The sequence below is a fragment of the Orcinus orca genome, chromosome 1 (genome assembly GCF_937001465.1).
Source record: "Orcinus orca chromosome 1, mOrcOrc1.1, whole genome shotgun sequence".
Taxonomy (NCBI): Eukaryota; Metazoa; Chordata; class Mammalia; order Artiodactyla; family Delphinidae; genus Orcinus; species Orcinus orca.
Window position 1 is genome coordinate 180,664,717 of NC_064559.1, and position 17,607 is coordinate 180,682,323.

General features: G+C 49.0%; 1 protein-coding gene across 1 annotated transcript in view; it reads left to right on the forward strand.

Moving 5' to 3' along the window:
* The first annotated feature begins 13,391 nt into the window (after window positions 1-13,391).
* The window catches only part of LOC105747843 (bone morphogenetic protein 8B), a 32,605-nt gene continuing 28,389 nt past the window's right edge, over window positions 13,392-17,607 (forward strand). The window contains exon 1 of the mRNA XM_049695459.1: window positions 13,392-14,746. Coding sequence (XP_049551416.1) covers window positions 14,410-14,746 — 337 coding nt within the window. The 5' untranslated portion in view covers window positions 13,392-14,409. The remainder of the gene's footprint in view (window positions 14,747-17,607) is intronic.

Below are 17,607 nucleotides of genomic sequence, written 5' to 3' on the forward strand. Positions count from 1 at the left end.
TTGATTTCAGACTTTTAGCCTCTAGAACTATGAGCAAATTCGTTGCTGTTGTTTTAAGCCACCCAGTTTGTGGACCTCTGTTCCTGCAGCCCTAAGAAATGAATACAGAGAATCAAGTTGAAAGATACAATGACTCAAAGTAAAAACTCAGTGGATGACAGTTAGTGAGCTAAAAGACTGGTCAGAAAAAAGTACCCAGAATCAGGCACAGAGAGACAAAGGGATGGGAAATACAAAACAGAGACTAAAAGACTGTCAGGGAAGAACTCTAACCTAATAGTGGACAGCAGGTAACAACGCTGTCACAACTCCACAGAGGCTGAGCAAGGAGAGCTATTACTCATAGCACAGCAATGGCAGGACTATCAGTATAATGGTGCCCGTTCCCTTGCCTCCAAGTCCCACACGGGTGACGTGATGCGCCTGGATAGAGGCTGCACACGAAATATGGGTTGTGCCACAGCTACACTGGAGGAAACCAGAGCCAAGGGCCCAGCCTTTTTGTGTGTGTGTGTGCGGTATGTGGGCCTCTCACTGTTGTGGCCTCTCCCGTTGCAGAGCACAGGCTCCGGACACACAGGCTCAGCGGCCATGGCTCATGCGCCCAGCTGCTCCGCGGCATGTGGGATCTTCCCAGACCGGGGCACGAACCCGTGTCCCCTGCATCTGCAGGCGGACGCTCAACCACTGCGCCACCAGGGAAGCCCCCTTTTTTTTTTTTAAAGATTTTTTTGATGTGGACCATTTCTAAGTCTTTATTGAATTTGTTACAATATTGCTTCTGTTTTATGTTTTGTTGTTTTGGCCACAAGGCATGTGGGATCCTAGCTCCCTGACCAGGGATTGAACCAGCAGCCCCTGCACTGGAAGGTGAAGTCTTAACCACCGGACTGCCAGGGAAGTCACTCGAGCCTTTTTTTTTTTTTTTAATTGAAGTGAAGTTGCTGTACAATATTATATAAGTTACAGGTGTACAATATAGTGATTCTCAATTTTTAAAGTTATGCTCCATTTATAGTTATTATAAAACATTGGCTATATTCCCCATTTTGTACAATATATCCTTGTAGCTTATTTTATACCTAATAGTTATATACTTTAATCCCCAATCCCTATCTTGCCCCTCTCCTCACCCCTCTCCTGACTGGTAATCACTAGTTTGTTCTCTGTATCTGTGACTCTGCATCTTTTTTGTTATATTCACTAGTTTGTTGTATTTTTAAGAGTCCACATATAAGTGATAACATACAGTATTTGTCTCTTTTTTTTTTGGCCACGCCATGTAGATCTTACTTCTCTGACCAGGCATCGAACCCATGCCCCCTGCAATGGAAGCACGGAGCCCTAACCACTGGACTGCCAGGGAAGTCCCCCAGTACTTGTCTTCCTCTGTCTGACTTATTTCACTTAGCATAATGTCCTCCAAGTCCATCCATGTTGCTATAAATGGCAAACTTTTGTTCTTTTTAATGGCTGAGTAGTATTCCATTGTATATATGTACCACATCTTCTTTATCCATTGCTCTGTTGATGGACACTTAGGTTGTTTCCATATCTAGGCAATTGTAAATAATGCTGCTATAACATTGGGGTGCATGTATCTTTTCGAATTCGTGTTTTTGTTTATCTTCAGATATATACCCAGGATTGAATTGCTGGGTCATATGGTAGTTCTATTTTTAGTTTTTTGAGAAGCCTCCATACTGTTTCCCACAGTGCCTGCAAGGGCCCAGAACATTTTGAAGCGAGAAACAAACCAGTCTCATCCTCCAGAGGGTGAATGGGTACATCAGTCTCCTGTGGTCTCCTTGACCTGTCCCATCATCTTTGTGAAAAGCTGCAGAGACTGCTCAGTGTCAGGTAGTTTGGTTTAGCCCAGCAAGGATAGACAGGGGCTCTCAGGGCCCATGGTGGCTGCCTTTCTCAACAATCCAAGCCCTCAGCCCTACACATTTTTAAATGAGTTCAAATCTTCGCATGAATAGGCCATCCTATCAGAAACGTGGATTAGACACCATCAGCAGAATCCCAATCAGCAGTGTGAGGCCAGGCTGCAGTAGTGACCTCATTCGTGCACCCCAGCATCCCTGACTCAGCCAAATGCGTAAGTCCCAGAGGGATCGGTAGGGGTTGTTTCAGATAATCTTTGAGCTTCCTTTCTTGTGCTGTAGGTGGATTGTTCTGCTTAAACTATGGCATTAATTCAACTCTAACAGGAGGTGTGGACAACCATACATGCATACAATCATACCCATTGCAACCACACGAGAGAGCTTAGACTGATCTGTTGACCTGGGACTTGTGTCATCTCTGTGGCTTGGTGGCTAAAGTAAAAGGTGGGTCTTTGATTTTTTTTTTTTTTTTTTGGCCACGCCATGTGGCTTGTGGGATCCTAGCCCCCCTGCAGTGGAAGTGTGGAGTCCTAACCACTGGACTGCCAGGGAATTCCCGGTGGGTCTTTGATTATGGTCTTTGGAGCATGGTCTCTGTGGACAAGGTACAAGACTCATACTGCTTATATAGAACCAGGAGTCAGTGTATGCTCCCGGTTCCTAGAACTATCCTCGTTATCCGGGGACCCAACAAAAGGAATGTGACCCAAGGGGAGGGCAATTGTCAATAACTACAGAGGATGACAGGGAAGCCAGAAAGCAAACCCATCCTTAATGGAAAGACTTTAATGGCTCACTCTCCCCCACGTACAAACATATGCCTCCAAGACCTTTGTGGTGATACAGTGGGGCCAGTTTGGAACCTATACAGGCAGTGGGTTGCACCATAGCTGAGGAACTCAGGGCCAAGGGCCCAGCACGTTTCGTTGTAGCAAGCCAAAGTGGTTATTTGAACAAAAGTAAAATATACAATGAACTTTAAATTCTCCTAACTTCTTACTGAATCCTGAAACTTGGTCAAAGGATGCTTGCAAAGTTATGTGAGTTGAAGGTAAAAAAAAGATCAACAACCTTAAGCCAACTATTTAAATATGACATTCAAATTAATGACCTTCATGATTTGATTGGTAATAGAGATATTGTATGATACACACAAATCTCACATATCTGAACTGGAGAATATCAGTAGTAAAACTTCTAAAGGGATGCTCAGCTTCATTCACTGTATATATATTTTTCTATACAATTTCAATGATTTGATATACAAATGTAAGACTTTTCATGTTACCGACTCCAGTAAACAACCCTGAAATATTTTTTAAAAACCTCACACAGTATTATAATTGTTAGAAGGACTTTGAATATAATCGCTGTTACTTCAGAAGAACTAAGAGCAATTATAACAGAAGAAAAGCTTCAGCCCTATGAATAATATGACTGCTTTTAAGAATAAATTCTCTACTGATTGAGAGGACACGTCACCTACAGATGATCAATTTAGCGGAGAAAGCGTTAGAAGAGTTTAATGTCAAATCATGGCTCAGACAAGAATATCACTTAGCTAGTGACAGCTGCATTATACGAACAATATGCCCGCAACTTCTAAAAACCAATATATGATTTGGAAATCATTAGAAAGAATTTGATGAATAGGTTAGCACCTACAATTTGTATCACAGTCATATAAGATATAGTTTAGATAAATTAGACAATAAGAGGGACTATTTTTAAATTATTGTTATACATATATATAGACACATATATGTATACATTTTAATGATGATATCCACTTATTAAATATATTGAATATCACCTTTTTACATATGTCATTTCTCAGTGCAGAGATATGTCTATAAAGTAAATTCTCAGAAGAGGGATTGCTGGGTCTAAGTGTAAATGTGTTTGAAATTTTGAAGGATACTGTCAAATTGCCCTCTGTAGAGATCGTACTATTTTTGTACTCCCATCAGGAATTTACGAGTACCTATTTCCTCACAGCCTCATCATGTCTGTGTTGATAAACTTTTTGATTTTTTTGTTCTTTTGATAGGTGAGAAATTTTAACTCAATGTAATTTAAATTTGTACTTTTCTTATTATGCGTGAAGTTGGCATATTTCAATATATTTAAAAGTTGCTTGCATCTCTTTTCTTGTGAACTATGTATCGATGAGAGCCATGTCAAGCATTTTTTTTAAATCCTGAGAGCAATAGGAAGGTGCTGTAGGGTTACCTGTTGGGAATGAACATACCCAGGTTTGCATTTTATAAAGTATTTTTTTAATTAATTAATTTATTTTTGGCTGTGTTGGGTCGTCGTTTCCTTGCGAGGGCTTTCTCTAGTTGCGGCAAGTGGGAACCACTCTTCATCGCGGTGCACAGGCCTCTCACTATCGCGGCCTCTCTTTTTGCGGAGCACAGGCTCCAGACGCACAGGCTCAGTAGTTGTGGCTCACGGGCCCAGTTGCTCCATGGCATGTGGGATCTTCCCAGATCAGGGCTCGAGCCCATGTCCCCTGCATTGGCAGGCAGATTCTCAACCGCTGAGCCACCAGGGAAGCCCCAGATTTGCATTTTAAAACAAGAACCTCTGCAGCTCTCTCCTAATTCTTCTCCCTTCACACTATATCACTTCCCTCCAAAGAATAGTGCAAAGTTCCCAGGAATCTGGAGGGATGGAATTCTGTGCACAAAAGGAGTCCTTGGATAGGAGGGAAGGAAGGGAGGAGAAGGCAGCTGTGTGATAGCTTCTATTTTCTCTGTCAAGTAGAACATTAGGTCATCTGCTGAGCATGAGCAGGGTAGAAGGGAAGACAGAAGTCTGAGAACAGTGTATCTAAACAACAAAACATAATAGAAGTGTTTAGCAGCCTTGAGGCTGGTGACAATGAATTTACAGTGTCACTTATATGGCCGGTTGTTTGTGTTCTTCAGCAGTGCTGAGCAGCCTGGATGCAGGCACAAAGGAGATGGGCAGTTAGGTTCATCTAGAGTTTGGAGTTTTGTTAGGTAAGTGCTGAGGGCAATTGTGCTCAGGATGTTTGCAGGAAGTGATTAAAACAATAGAACGTGATTCCAAAAAAAACAATGGAACGTGAAACTTAAGTTGGGTAAAGAGCAAAATAAAAGGCAGATAAGAGTTGATGGATAGGGAGAAATTGGAAGGTTCAGTGGACTGGATATCTTTTTTTTTTTTTAATTTTTTGGGGGTTGCTTTTTTGTTTAAAGTTTGTTTATTTATTTATTTATTTTTGGCTGGGTTGGGTCTTCATTGCTGCACACAGGCTTTCTCTAGTTGCGGCGACCGGGAGCTACTCTTCGTTGCGGTGCGCAGGCTTCTCATCACTGTGGCTTCTGTTGTTGCGAAGCACGGGCCCTAGGTGCACAGGCTTCAGTAGTTGTGGTGCATGGGCTTCAGTAGTTGTGGCACACGGCCTCAGTAGTTGTGGCTTGTGGGCTCTAGAGCACAGGCTCAGTAGTTGCGGTGCACGGGTTTAGTTGTTCTGCGGCATATGGGATCTTCCTGGACCAGGGCTCGAACCTGTATCCCCTGCATTGGTAGACAGATTCCCAACCACTGTGCCACCAAGGAAGTCCCAAAAGATACCATTTAAACCATTTTTAGGTGTACGGTTCAGTGGCATTAAGTGTATTCATAATGTTTTCCAACCATCACTGCCAACCATCTCCAGAACTTTTTCAGCATCCCACAGTGAAACTCCGTACCCATTAAAAAAATAACTCCTGGGACTTCCCTGGTGGCACAGTGGTTAAGAATCCGCCTGCCAATGCAGGGGACACGGGTTCGAGCCCTGGCCCAGGAAGACCCCACATGCCGCGGAGAAACTAAACCCATGTACCACAACGACTGAGCCTGTGCTCTAGAGCCCACGAGCCACAACTACTGAGCCTGCGAGCCACAACTACTGAAGCCCACTCACCTAGAGCCCGTGCTCAGCAACAAGAGAAGCCACCGTGATGAGAAGCCCACACACTGCAACAAAGAGTAGCCCCTGCTCGCTGCAACTAGAGAAAGACTGTGTGCAGCAACAAAGACCGAAGGCAGCCAAAAATAAATAAATAAATAAATAAATAAATTAGTTAATTAACTTAAAAAAAACAGAAAAACTCCCCTCTCCCCCACCTCCTGGAAACCACTATTTTACTTTCTGTCTCTATGAGTTTGACTACTCTAGATATCTCATATAAGTGGAATCATAATATCTGTCCTTTTGTGCCTAGCTTTAATTAAGCATAAGGTCTTCAAGGTTTGTCCATGTTGTAGCATGTGTCAGAATTTCCTTCCCACACAAGAGGGAAGAGATATGGGAACGTATGTATATGTATAACTGATTCACTTTGTTATAAAGCAGAAACTAACACACCATTGTAAAGCAATTATAATCCAATAAAGATGTAAAAAAAATAATGTAAACATTACTATTAAAAATAATAATGTTTACATTATCGTTATTATAATGTAATATAATACATTACACTATAATAATACTGTCTCTGTCTCAACAGAGACACCCTGACAAGATTCAAAGTTTTCAAACGTCATACAACTTAAACACGTGTATCTCATTGCCAGACCACACCATCTATAGTATACTGTCAGTTAATGTATTTATCTTACTATATTTTCACCTTTTCCTTTTATAATTTTGAGACTAAACTATAGAAATGCTATAAACTGACCATTAAATTATTTTTGTTATACTTAAAAAAAAAAAAAGAATTTCCTTCCCTTTAAAGGCTGAATAATAGTCTATTGTATGTATACTCCACAGTTTGTCTATTCATCTGTTGATGGGCATTTGAATTGTTTCCACATTTTGGTTACTGTGAATAACATGAACATTGGTGTACAAATATTTATTCAACTCACGACTTTCGATTTTTGGGATATATATCCAGTAGTGAAACTCCTGGATCATATGGTATTTCTATGTTTAGTTTTTTGAGAAACTTCCTTACTGTCTTCTGCATTGGCTGCACCATTTAACATTCTTGCTGGCGATACACAAGGGTTCCAATTTCTCCACATCCTCACCAACAGTTGTTATTTTCTGTTTTTTTGATAATAGCCATTCTAATGGATGTAAGGTGGTATCTCATTGTGGTTTTGATTTTCATTTCCCTAATGATTAGTAATGTTGAACATCTTCTCATGTGCTTATTGGCCATCTATACATCTTCTTTGGAAAAATGTCTATTTAAGTCCCTTGCCCATTTCTAAATTGGTTGTTTGTTTTATTGTTGCTGAGTTTTAGGAGTTCTTTATTATTCTGGATATTAATTCCTTGTCAGATATATGATTTGCAAATATTTTTTTACATTCTGTGGGTTGCCTTTTATCCCTTTACTCTATTGATAGTGTCCTTTGATGCACAAAAGTTTTAAATTTTGTTAATGTCCAAAAGTCCAATTGATCTATTTTTTCTTTTGTTGTCTGTGGGTTTGTTGTCATCTTGATAACTTGCTGCACAGCTTGCGGGATCTTAGTTCCCCAAGCAGGGATGGAACCCGGGCCACTGCAGTGAAAGCTCCGAGTCCTATCCACTGGACCGCCAGGGAATTCCCATCATCTTGATAACTTTTAACTGCATTTCTAAGCATTCTAACCTCCAATATGGAGGTCCTTCTCTATATAGGGTTCAATCAATATTCCCCTTCAGTTGGGCTATTCATAAAAAAGAGATCCCCTGAATTGGGAAGGTTTGTGTGCTTTTCTCAGGCAGCCCAAGTTGATGGAGGTCCTGCTGTTTTCAGGCCAGTTTATGGACACTTTGCTGGCCGTGGTCAACTGGTTGTACAAGGTGGAGCCGAAGCTGGCTTGAGGACCAGCCTGTGCACGGGGATCTCAACCTCATCATGAACCTCACAGATGCCCATAAGGTGAGGGATGAGATCTGGGCTGCGTGGAGGGCAAAGCTGTTGGGTCCTCCCCCTGTATGTGCCTTCGGCTCAGGGTACCCTCCTAGGGGAGAAAGGAAGTCTCAAAATGTCTGTATCTCTGCTTGTCAGAGAGGCAGCTCCCTGCTCTGTGTGTTTAAACAAACTGTTGCCAGGGTTCTGCATCAGCCACAAAGAATTTACCAAAGTTGGTTTGATTCAGATTTGGCGATATGTAAACGTCACTTCGAGAGGTTTCCCCCACCTCCACCCCCATCCCCAATCCAATCATCCATTGGTGTCATTTGGGTCACAAAATGGATTTAATTTCAGGTGGAAAGACACCCATTTCCACTGACTCCCAAAATAAACGTGAGGACTTTTTAACCACTTTGGAACCACACTCATCAATATTTAGTGTAGCCTGAGCCTGTCATGTTCAGGTGCATAATACCCTCCTGTTTCATTAGGATGGATTCTGATAAAGTGACACTTTTATCATTATTTCTGCTAACATTCTTTATCTTGAAGTCTAGTGTCTACTTGATATTAACACAGTCCCTCTAGCCTTCTTACTTTTTTATTTGCATGATATATTTCTTCCATCCACTTACTTCCAACCCATGTTTTGTATTTACAGTGCATCTTTCATAGACAGCTTATCATCTGTTCTTGCTTTTTTTTTCTCCCTTAACTCATCTGACAATCTCTGACTTTTAATTGGAGCATTTAGTCCATTAACGGGAGGTGACCTTACCCACTGGCTGGAGATTCCCCATGAAGACAAGACTGTCTCGTTATGTCTATATGTTTATTCTTGCCATGTAATCACACCTTCGGAGCATGATGGACTGGATTTTCCCAGCATCCTGGATGCAGTCAGGAAGGTGAGTGACGCACCTCTGAAGCCTCTCATTGGCCATTTAATGAGGCATTATAGTGCGCCTACACCAAGGCAGCCTGTGGGTCTGACATGATCACGAGATAGGAGCTCAGGACAGGATCCTGTGATCGTATTCGTATCTGTGATAGGTCCTCAGATCACAAAGTGCAAAGATTACATGTATTGGTGATAACATCGGATAATCTCCACTCCTGTAGTATCTCTTATGGGAAACTTGTCCCTACTCTTTTATTATTTATTTATTTAGGTTGCCTGGTGCAGCTTGCGGGATCTCAGTTCTCTGACCAGGGACTGAACCCAGGCCATGGCAGTGAAAGCCAGGAATCCTAATCACTAGGCCACCAAGCTACTCCCTGTGCTTTTTTTTTTTTTTTTAATTTAATTAATTAATTTATTTTTGGCTCCGTCGGGTCTTCGTTGCTGTGCGCCGGCTTTCTCTAGTTGCGGCGAGCAGGGGCTACTCTTCATTGGGCTGCGTGGGCTTCTCATCGCGGTGGTTTCTCTTGTTGCGAGTGCGGGCTCTAGGTGCACGGGCTTCTGTAGTTGTGACACGTGGGCTCAGTAGTTGTGGCTCACGGGCTCTAGAGCACAGGCTCAGTAGTTGCGGCGCCCGGGCTTAGTTGCTCCGTGGCATGTGGGATCTTCTTGGGCCAGGGCTCGAACCCATGTCCCCTGCATTGGCAGGCGATTCTTAACCACTGCGCCACTAGGAAAGCCCCTCCGTCTGCTCTTTTAAATTGCTGTCTCTTTTTCATATTCTATATAGAGTAGGTCTTGGCGATCATGAATTTAACCTTGTGGTTTCAGTAATGAAAGTTCATGGATTTGCATTTGTGGTTGGCGTGCAAGAAAGCCAGGCACACAGCAAGAGAGGAAGGCTTACTGGACACCGACACCCACATTCCAACACAGCTTTGTTCTGTTCATTGCTCCCACGCAATAGTGAGCAAGTCTTAGTGGAAGGATTCATGAAGGTTGGAGGCTACTCTTTTGTCAGAGACTAGTAAATTCACAAATATTTATTGAAATCTTAAATATGAGCCTGGGACTTCCCTGGTGGCGCAGTGGTTAAGAATCCGCCTGCCAGTGCAGGAGACACTGGTTCGAGCCCTGGTCCCGGAGGATCCCACATGCCACGGAGCAACTAATCCCGTGCGCCACAACTACTGAACCTGCGCTCTAGAGCCCACGAGCCACAACTACTGAGCCCGTGTGCCACATCTACTGAGCCTGCACTCTAGAGCCCACAAGCCACAGCTACTGAGCCCACGTACCACAACCACTGAAGCCCGCACACCCAGAGCCCGTGCTCTGCAACAAGAGAAGACGCTGCAATGAGAAGCCCGCGCACTGCAATGAACAGTAGACCCCGCTCACCACAACTAGAGAAAGCCCCTGTGCAGCAACGAAGACCCAATGCAGCCAAAAATAAAATAAATAAATAAGTTTGAAAAAAAGAAGAAGTAGGTAGGACGGAGTAGTCGGGAGAAAGGGGAGAGGCAGGAGAGCGGGGGTCCTGGAAGCCGAGGGAGGAGAGTGTTTCAAGAAGAAAACAGTCAGTAACTCCCCTACGTGCAAATGACAGCGGTAGAGAGGTGTTTTTACCTGCCAAATTGGCAGAGACTTATTTATTTACATATTTAACAATAACACCTAGTGTCGCCAAGGGTGAAAGAAAATGGGCACCCTCGTACTATTTGGGCAGCAGATAATACGTAGCAAAAACCTTAAAAACTGTGTATGCTCTTTGACCCAAATATTCCATTTCTAGAAATTTATCCTAAAGAAATCACCATGGGTGAGCACAGATTATTTAAGATTGTAACAGCAATGTGCATAATATTAAAAAAACATATTATTCAATCATGTATACTTGGTTAAATGTTATGATAGTCATATGATGAAAAAATACCATGAAGCCAAAAAAAAAAACACATGAGAAATAATCAACGGCATGGTGAAATACTGCAATATTGTAAGTCAGTAGAGCAAGTGTGATCCTGTTTTTTTTTTTGCATTAAAAATGTACAGATGGGGCTTCCCTGGTGGCGCAGTGGTTGAGAGTCCGCCTGCCGATGCAGGGGACACGGGTTCGTGCCCCGGTCCGGGAAGATCCCACATGCCACGGAGCGGCTGGGCCCGTGAGCCATGGCCGCTGAGCCTGCGCGTCCGGAGCCTGTGCTCTGCCACGGGAGAGGTCACAACGGTGAGAGGCCCGCGTACCACAAAACAAACAAACAAACAAAATGTACAGATGTGTTTAAGAAAAATACACCAAATATTACCAGTGATTATCTCTTGAACATGGGTTTGGTGATTTTTGTTATTTTTTTAATCTTTCTGTATTTTCAAAAGTTTCTGCAATAAGCAACCTGTTTTCGTAATCAGGAAAAAAAGTTTTTTTAGTGCTTTGAATAGTGTAATAATAATACGTTAATAATAGTGGCAATAACAATAGCTAACATGTATTGAGTGCTTCCCGTGTGCCAGTCACTGTGCTAAGTGCTCTGTGTACATTCTCATGTAATTCCCATCACAGTCCTACAATCATGAGCCTCGCTGGTAGGTGAGAGACAACCTGAGAGAGGTTCAGTAACTTGCCCAAGGTCACAGAGTTGCCAGGTGGCTGGGGAAGCCCTTGTTTGACACTACTTTCTCCAAGAAACCTTCCTCATTTCAGTTCCCCTCCAGTTCAGGAGTTCCAGGATCACCTGTCCCCACTTCCTCTGTCTTTCCAGGCACTTTGCCGGCCCCTCTGTCAGAGCGCATTCTGCTTTTGGAAAAGATTGTATGTTCACCTGATGGCCACCCCTGTTAGAGTGGGGGCCTCTTGGGGGCGGGGAGCTGATCCGCTTCATCTCTGGCTTGGAGCACAGCACAGAGCGCCCCCTGTGGTTGTTGCTAAACTGAATTGTGGGGTGATGCCCTTTGGACTGGCTATAACCTGCTGTTTAGGTTTATGGGAATGTGAGCCTGTTGTTTAAAGATCACAGTTATTTCCACTCATCTGAAATTGAGATAAATGATCTCAGCTATTACAAGAATACTGGTACTGGGCTGCTTGCAGTCTTGCTGGGAGGCCAGCATTGTACAGTACACAACCAGAGAATTACAGGCTCGATCTGAGACCCCCCAGTGATGTGGTGTGGACTCAAAGGGGAATGCAGAGGGATGCCCAGGGACATAGACAGGGACAGTGAAAGGGGCAGGAGATTCAGAGACCCTGACAAAGTGTGACAAGGGGACACCCCTTTGACTTGGCCCCCTGCCTCTGCATGCAGTCACCAAGCCCTGTGGATTCAGCTGCCTAAACAGCCTTCTCCTCTGCCTTCCACCCATTGCTACTGTCTTCCTTCCTGCCCTCCTATTACTGTACCTGCCCTGGGTCCTGACTCCAGTCTCCCTCCTTCCTACCTGGAGTCCCTTCTGCATCCAGGCTCTGGTCTTGTCTTGGGCACTTTCTATTTTTTTTTTTTTTTTTTTTTTTTTGCGTTACGCGGGCCTCTCACTGTTGTGGCCTCTCCCGTTGCAGAGCACAGGCTCCGGACGCGCAGGCTCAGGGGCCATGGCTCACGGGCCCAGCTGCTCCGCGGCACATAGGATCTTCCCGGACCGGGGCACGAACCCGCGTCCCCTGCATTGGCAAGTGGACTCTCAACCATTGCGCCACCAGGGAAGCCCTTGGGCACTTTCAATGGCTTATCTCCATTATCCTTATGATAAAGTTCAGCATTCTTATCTCGCCTTACACGTGGTGTGGAAATCTATCTGTTGGGTAAGACAGACTAGGCGTTGTTGCTAAGGCAACAGCAGATGATTATTTAAGGATTTATTTGATACTTAAATTTTTAAGTGATCTTGGAAAAACGTGAATTTTATTGGACATAATTTTAAAGTTTAATCTTGAATTTACATTAGGGCACCATCATGGTCAGGGGCCAAGAGCCCGCTTCTAGCCTTCCAAGGCCCTTTGTAGTCTGTCCCTTGTCAGTGCCTCCAGCCTCACCCTCACCTGGCCATTTGCCCCCCAGGCTCTCCAGCCTCCACTGAACAGCTCACCTGCATGTGCCCACCTGCTGCAGCCCAGCTCCAGTGTTGTGTGACCTGAGGGAAGTCCCTTAACCCTTGTGTGCCTCAGTCATCTCGTCTGTTAAATGAGGTGGGCGAGGGGCGGTTAGGTATCCACCCTATGACAACGTGTGAGCACGAAGAAATGGTACAGAACACGGCTGGCACATGGACAGTGCTCACTGTCACCTGCCACTGTTATGCTCCTTGGAGTCTCGGCCTTCGCACAAGCTATTTCCTCTGCCTGGAACATTCTCCTCCCACTGACCTTTCCTTCAACCCAACCAATTCCTTCCGGCCTTCAGAGCTCAGTCTAAGTGTCTCTTCCTCTCAGCGCGGCGCCTTAACCATAAACGAATAAATGCGGTGAGAAGGCGCCTAGGGAAGAGCAGGGTGTGCAGAACGGGGCTAGTCAATGGAGAAGTTTCCGTGAGGAGCCTTCTCTCGCAAGCCGCTGAGGGCCGTGACAATTCAGATGCGCAAAGGCTCAGGAAGGGCACCAGAGCTCCTTGACCGGCGGGAGGCGGGAAGCGGGTGCGCGTATCCCGCGCGCACCGGGGTCCGAAGGGCGCCCAGCCAGACCTAGTGGTGGCAGTGCGGCTGCTGGAGCTGCCGGGGCGGCCCGCCGGGAGCGCGCGGAAACCAGGCGGGTGGGCGCGCCAGGAGCAGTGACGGAGCCGGCGTCAGGTGTCCGGGAAAGAGCTCCCAAAGGCGCACGCAAGGGGACTGCGGAGAAGGCACCAAGAGCCCGGCGAGGAGCTGCGGTAGCTGGGAACCCGGGCCCGGCTGCTGGCAGAGGGATGCGCCCCACTCTCGGGCCTGCCTGTCACCCACCTGAGGCGTTTCGGGTCCTGGGGCGACACTCCGCGCACCAGGTGAGGCTGCAAGGTCACTCTGCGGGCGGGACGGAGAGTTGGGATCCAGCTCTGGAAGGGCGATCAAGGACACGCGCCGCTGGAGCGCAGGGTCTGGTCTCCCCGAACCGCACCGCTACCCTGGGTCCCCCGGCCGAGTCCCCGCGGCCGCCCGACAGCGTGGCCAGCGGCGGGAAGGGAGCCCAGGACGACCGCGAGGCCCCCGACGGCGGGGCTGCGGACTCCTCGCCAGTCCCGCCCGCCACCCACAAGTGGGTAGTATCTCGGGGGCATCAGCGCCCGCCCCCCAGCGCCCCTTCCTGGGGCTTATGTTCCCCGGGCTTGGCCCCGCCCCTGTACCCCATTGGTCGGGTCCGGAGGGGGCGGGACCCGACGGCTGCAAGTTGGACTGAGAGAGGCCACCTCGGCCCGAGACTCGCTGCACAGACGAAGGGTCCGCGCCTCCCGGAGCCCGGCGGGAGCGCGCCCTCCGCCTCTGAGCTGAGCTGCCTCGGCAGCAGCCGGACTGTCTGGCGCGGCGGCACAGAGAGACTAGCCGACGGTCCCCGGTCCCCGGAGGAGCCCTTGCCCGAGGAGGTGCTGCCGCATCCGACTACTCGGAGCCGCGACAGGCGCCGCGGGCCGGGCGCTCTAGGGACCGCGTTGCGTTCGCGGGTGACGCCGCCCCGTCCCGCCGGCCCCAAGCCCGGCCCGCCGCTCGCCGTCGGGGCGGCCCCAGCCCCGAGCCCGGTCGGGAGCGGATGCGCGCGCGGTGAGGCCGCCCGGGTCCCGCCATGGCCGCGCGCCCCGGGCCGCTCTGGCTGCTGGGCCTGGCGCTGTGCGCGCTGAGCGGCGGCGGCGCCTCTGGCCCGCGCCCCTCGCCCGGCTGCCCGCAACGGCGCCTGGGCCCGCGCGAGCGCCGCTACCTGCAGCGCGAGATCCTGGCGGTGCTCGGGCTGCCCGGGCGGCCCCGGCCCCGCGCGCCGCCCGCCGCCGCCCGGCTGCCCGCGTCCGCGCCGCTCTTCATGCTGGACATGTATCGCGCCATGGCCAGTGACGACGACGAGGGCGGCGGGACCCCCGAGCGGCGCCTGGGCCGCGCCGACCTGGTCATGAGCTTCGTCAACATGGGTGAGAGCGGGCCCGGGGTGGGCGGCGGCGACCCCGCGAGAAGGCACGTGGGGGACGGCGGGCCGAGGGGCCCCTCGGGGGCTGAGCGCGGGCTGCAGGGGCGTGTGCGCCACCTCGGGCAGGGCGAGCGCCCTGCTGGGAGCGGGGAATCCCCTTGTCGTGGACAAGGAAAGGCGGGAGGGAAAACCGCCCGAGTCAGGGCAGCGAAGTCTCAGGGGGTTGGGGGTCGGTGAGCTGCCGATCCGTCAGGGACAGATGAGGGATGTGAGTCCCAGAGGCGTACATTCACCCGCAGCCAAACACATCTGATGGTAAGATTCATGTAGTGTCGAGTGGACGCGGGCAGTGCCAGGAAGACAGTCTGGTCCTGAGAAGGGAGGCAGATGAGTAAACAGAGGCTGTGATGCTGTCACGTTGATAAGGGCGGTACTGAAGAGAGGGACAAAGTTCAGCGTGGAAAAGCCTGGTCACATCATCAAAGCACCAGAGTAGAGGTGAGGACCCAGCTGTTCTGAGTCCACAGCAGCCTCTTCCCTGGGCCACCTGGGGGTGGGGTGCTGCTGCGGGGTGGGACGGTGGAGAAAGAGTAGACTCTGAGCTCAGCGGGGCAGGGACTGTGGTCTTGTCACCCTGGGCTCACACCCGGGACTTGGCTTGTCATGGAATGAGTGTCCAGGCCATTGAATGACCTGATGGGCAGCTTGGACCCTCTTTGTTCTCCCACGTAAAGCCCAGCTTTTCCTCTCTGCAGAAATTATACTCCAAATCGTGGAGCCATTTACCCTTAAAGTTCTCAAAGATAAGTTTTCCATTACTAAACTCTCTTTAATCTACATTCATGAACATATGTCCCCCACCTGCTTTGCCTCCTGTCTGTGGCCAGTGAGGGGCAGGAGTCTGAGCTGAGGCAGAACTAGGATGGACCTGGGGACCCAAGGACTACAGCTCAGCCTCAGGTGGGGAGAGCTGTGGGACCCAGAGCAGGGAGAGGATCCTTGCCATGGTCACCAGCCTCCCTTCACCTACAGCACCGCTCTTAACCCTCCCAACAACCCTGTTAGCGACATGATATTCATCCCCATCTCCCAGATGAGGACAGTGAGGTTCAGAGAGGCAGTGTCTTGCTCAGGACAATGTGGCCTCTATGTGGCCAAGCCAGGACAGGCCCAGGTTGTTTGGCCCTCCATCCAGTGCTCAAGGAGGTGACGTTTCTGTGTCAGGAGGGCAGGCTTTCAAGGTGGAGAGAGCTTTCAGAGGGATTTCGGCAGAGGAACCCAGGGGTCAGAGTGACAGTAAGTTTTGTGGGTCTTCAGCCATTTGCCTCAAGGAGGCCCGTCCCCCCCAAACCAGAGCTCGTGATGGGCTCAGGTGGGGGAGCGAGCAGCAGGAGGCAGCCGTTAACCTCTGCGGAGAGCCCAGTGCCAGGCACAGGACTTGGGCTGGCGGGTTCTAGATGCCACCTTCCTGGTTAGAGGGCAGGGGTGGGGACTTGGGACAGAGGCGACCACATGTGGAATTGAGGCTGGAGCTCCGTGCTGGGGGCAAGCTGACCCCGGGCTCAGGACCAAGAAGAGCTGTGGATGCAGTCACCCTGAGAATGCCTCCAGGGGAGCTGTCCATCTGAGTGAGTCACCGCCTAGCCCATGTCCCTCTTCCCCCAGCATCCCCTGGGGCAAGGGGTGCACAGCCCTGGTGGGAGCTGCTGCTGTGAGTCGTGCAGCACCCCGAGCTCAGGAGGAGCTGGTTGCCCTCCTGCTTCTGCTCTGTGATCTTAGGGAAGTCCCTTGCCCTCTCTGAGCCTCAGATCTCTGCTTGTAAAATGGAGCTCCTAGTGATCCATCCTCAGAGTTGTTGTGTGATAGGTTGATAGAGGGGGAGGGGCAGAAAGTCAGCCCCCTTTTTAGGGTGAACCTGGCCCTGGTCAGTGCTGATACCAGACCCTCCCAGCTGCCGCTCAGCCTTGGTGTGGATGTGATAGAAATGTCCCCACATGTCTTACAGACATGTGAAACCCAGAAACAGATTTTTAAAGTCAGCCAAAGGTGTTTCTATCTGTTTTTGAATAAAAACTAGCATTTGAAGTTCCATAGTCCTATAAATACTCATTTCACCCATGCAGCAACTTGGGAAGCTGTTTTACCAGCCTCATTTCATGGGCTCAGAGAGGTTAAATAACCAACCCAGGGTCACACAGCACATCCATGGCATCATCCAGGCTGTGGATTCCAAATCCCAGTTTCTTCCCACACCACCTCTGTGTGTTTCATGAAGATCTAAGGCCTCTGACGCTGTGGATTAACAAGCAGATCTTTGTTCAGTGGAAGCCTGGCCTGTGGGCAGTCCAGCCAGCTGTCTGAGGGCCTTCTTTATTCTCATGTACTAATCGCACTAGTAAAACTTCAGTTTGAGTAGTTTTAACTGGTAATTACCTAGGCTGATGTGGTGGATTAGAACCTACCAGGATTGTTTCCTCCTTTGGAGGCCCCGGCTCCAGGCCCCTGAAGGTCAGCGGCCCCTGAACCACCGTGGAGTCTAACAGCAGTCGCTGTGGCATCAGCGCCCACGCCGAGGCTCCCACACCTGTTGGCTCCAGCTCCACCTCTGCATTGGCCTCATCAGCTCCTGAGAAGCCAGCCGGGCCCGGTGCTTGCCGGGCCCCTGACCGTCAGTGGCACCTGTAGGACCCAGAGGCCTGGGCCTGCCGTCCAGGGGTCAGGCCTCTGCTTTTGAGCAGATGCTTTAGGAGCCGTGTCGTGACTGACAGGGCCTGTGTTGGGGGCCAGGGCTGCGGTCAGAGCTGGGCCCTGCCTGTCGAGCTCCGCCTGTGGACTCTTGGCTCCCCTTGGCCAGGACACAGTGAC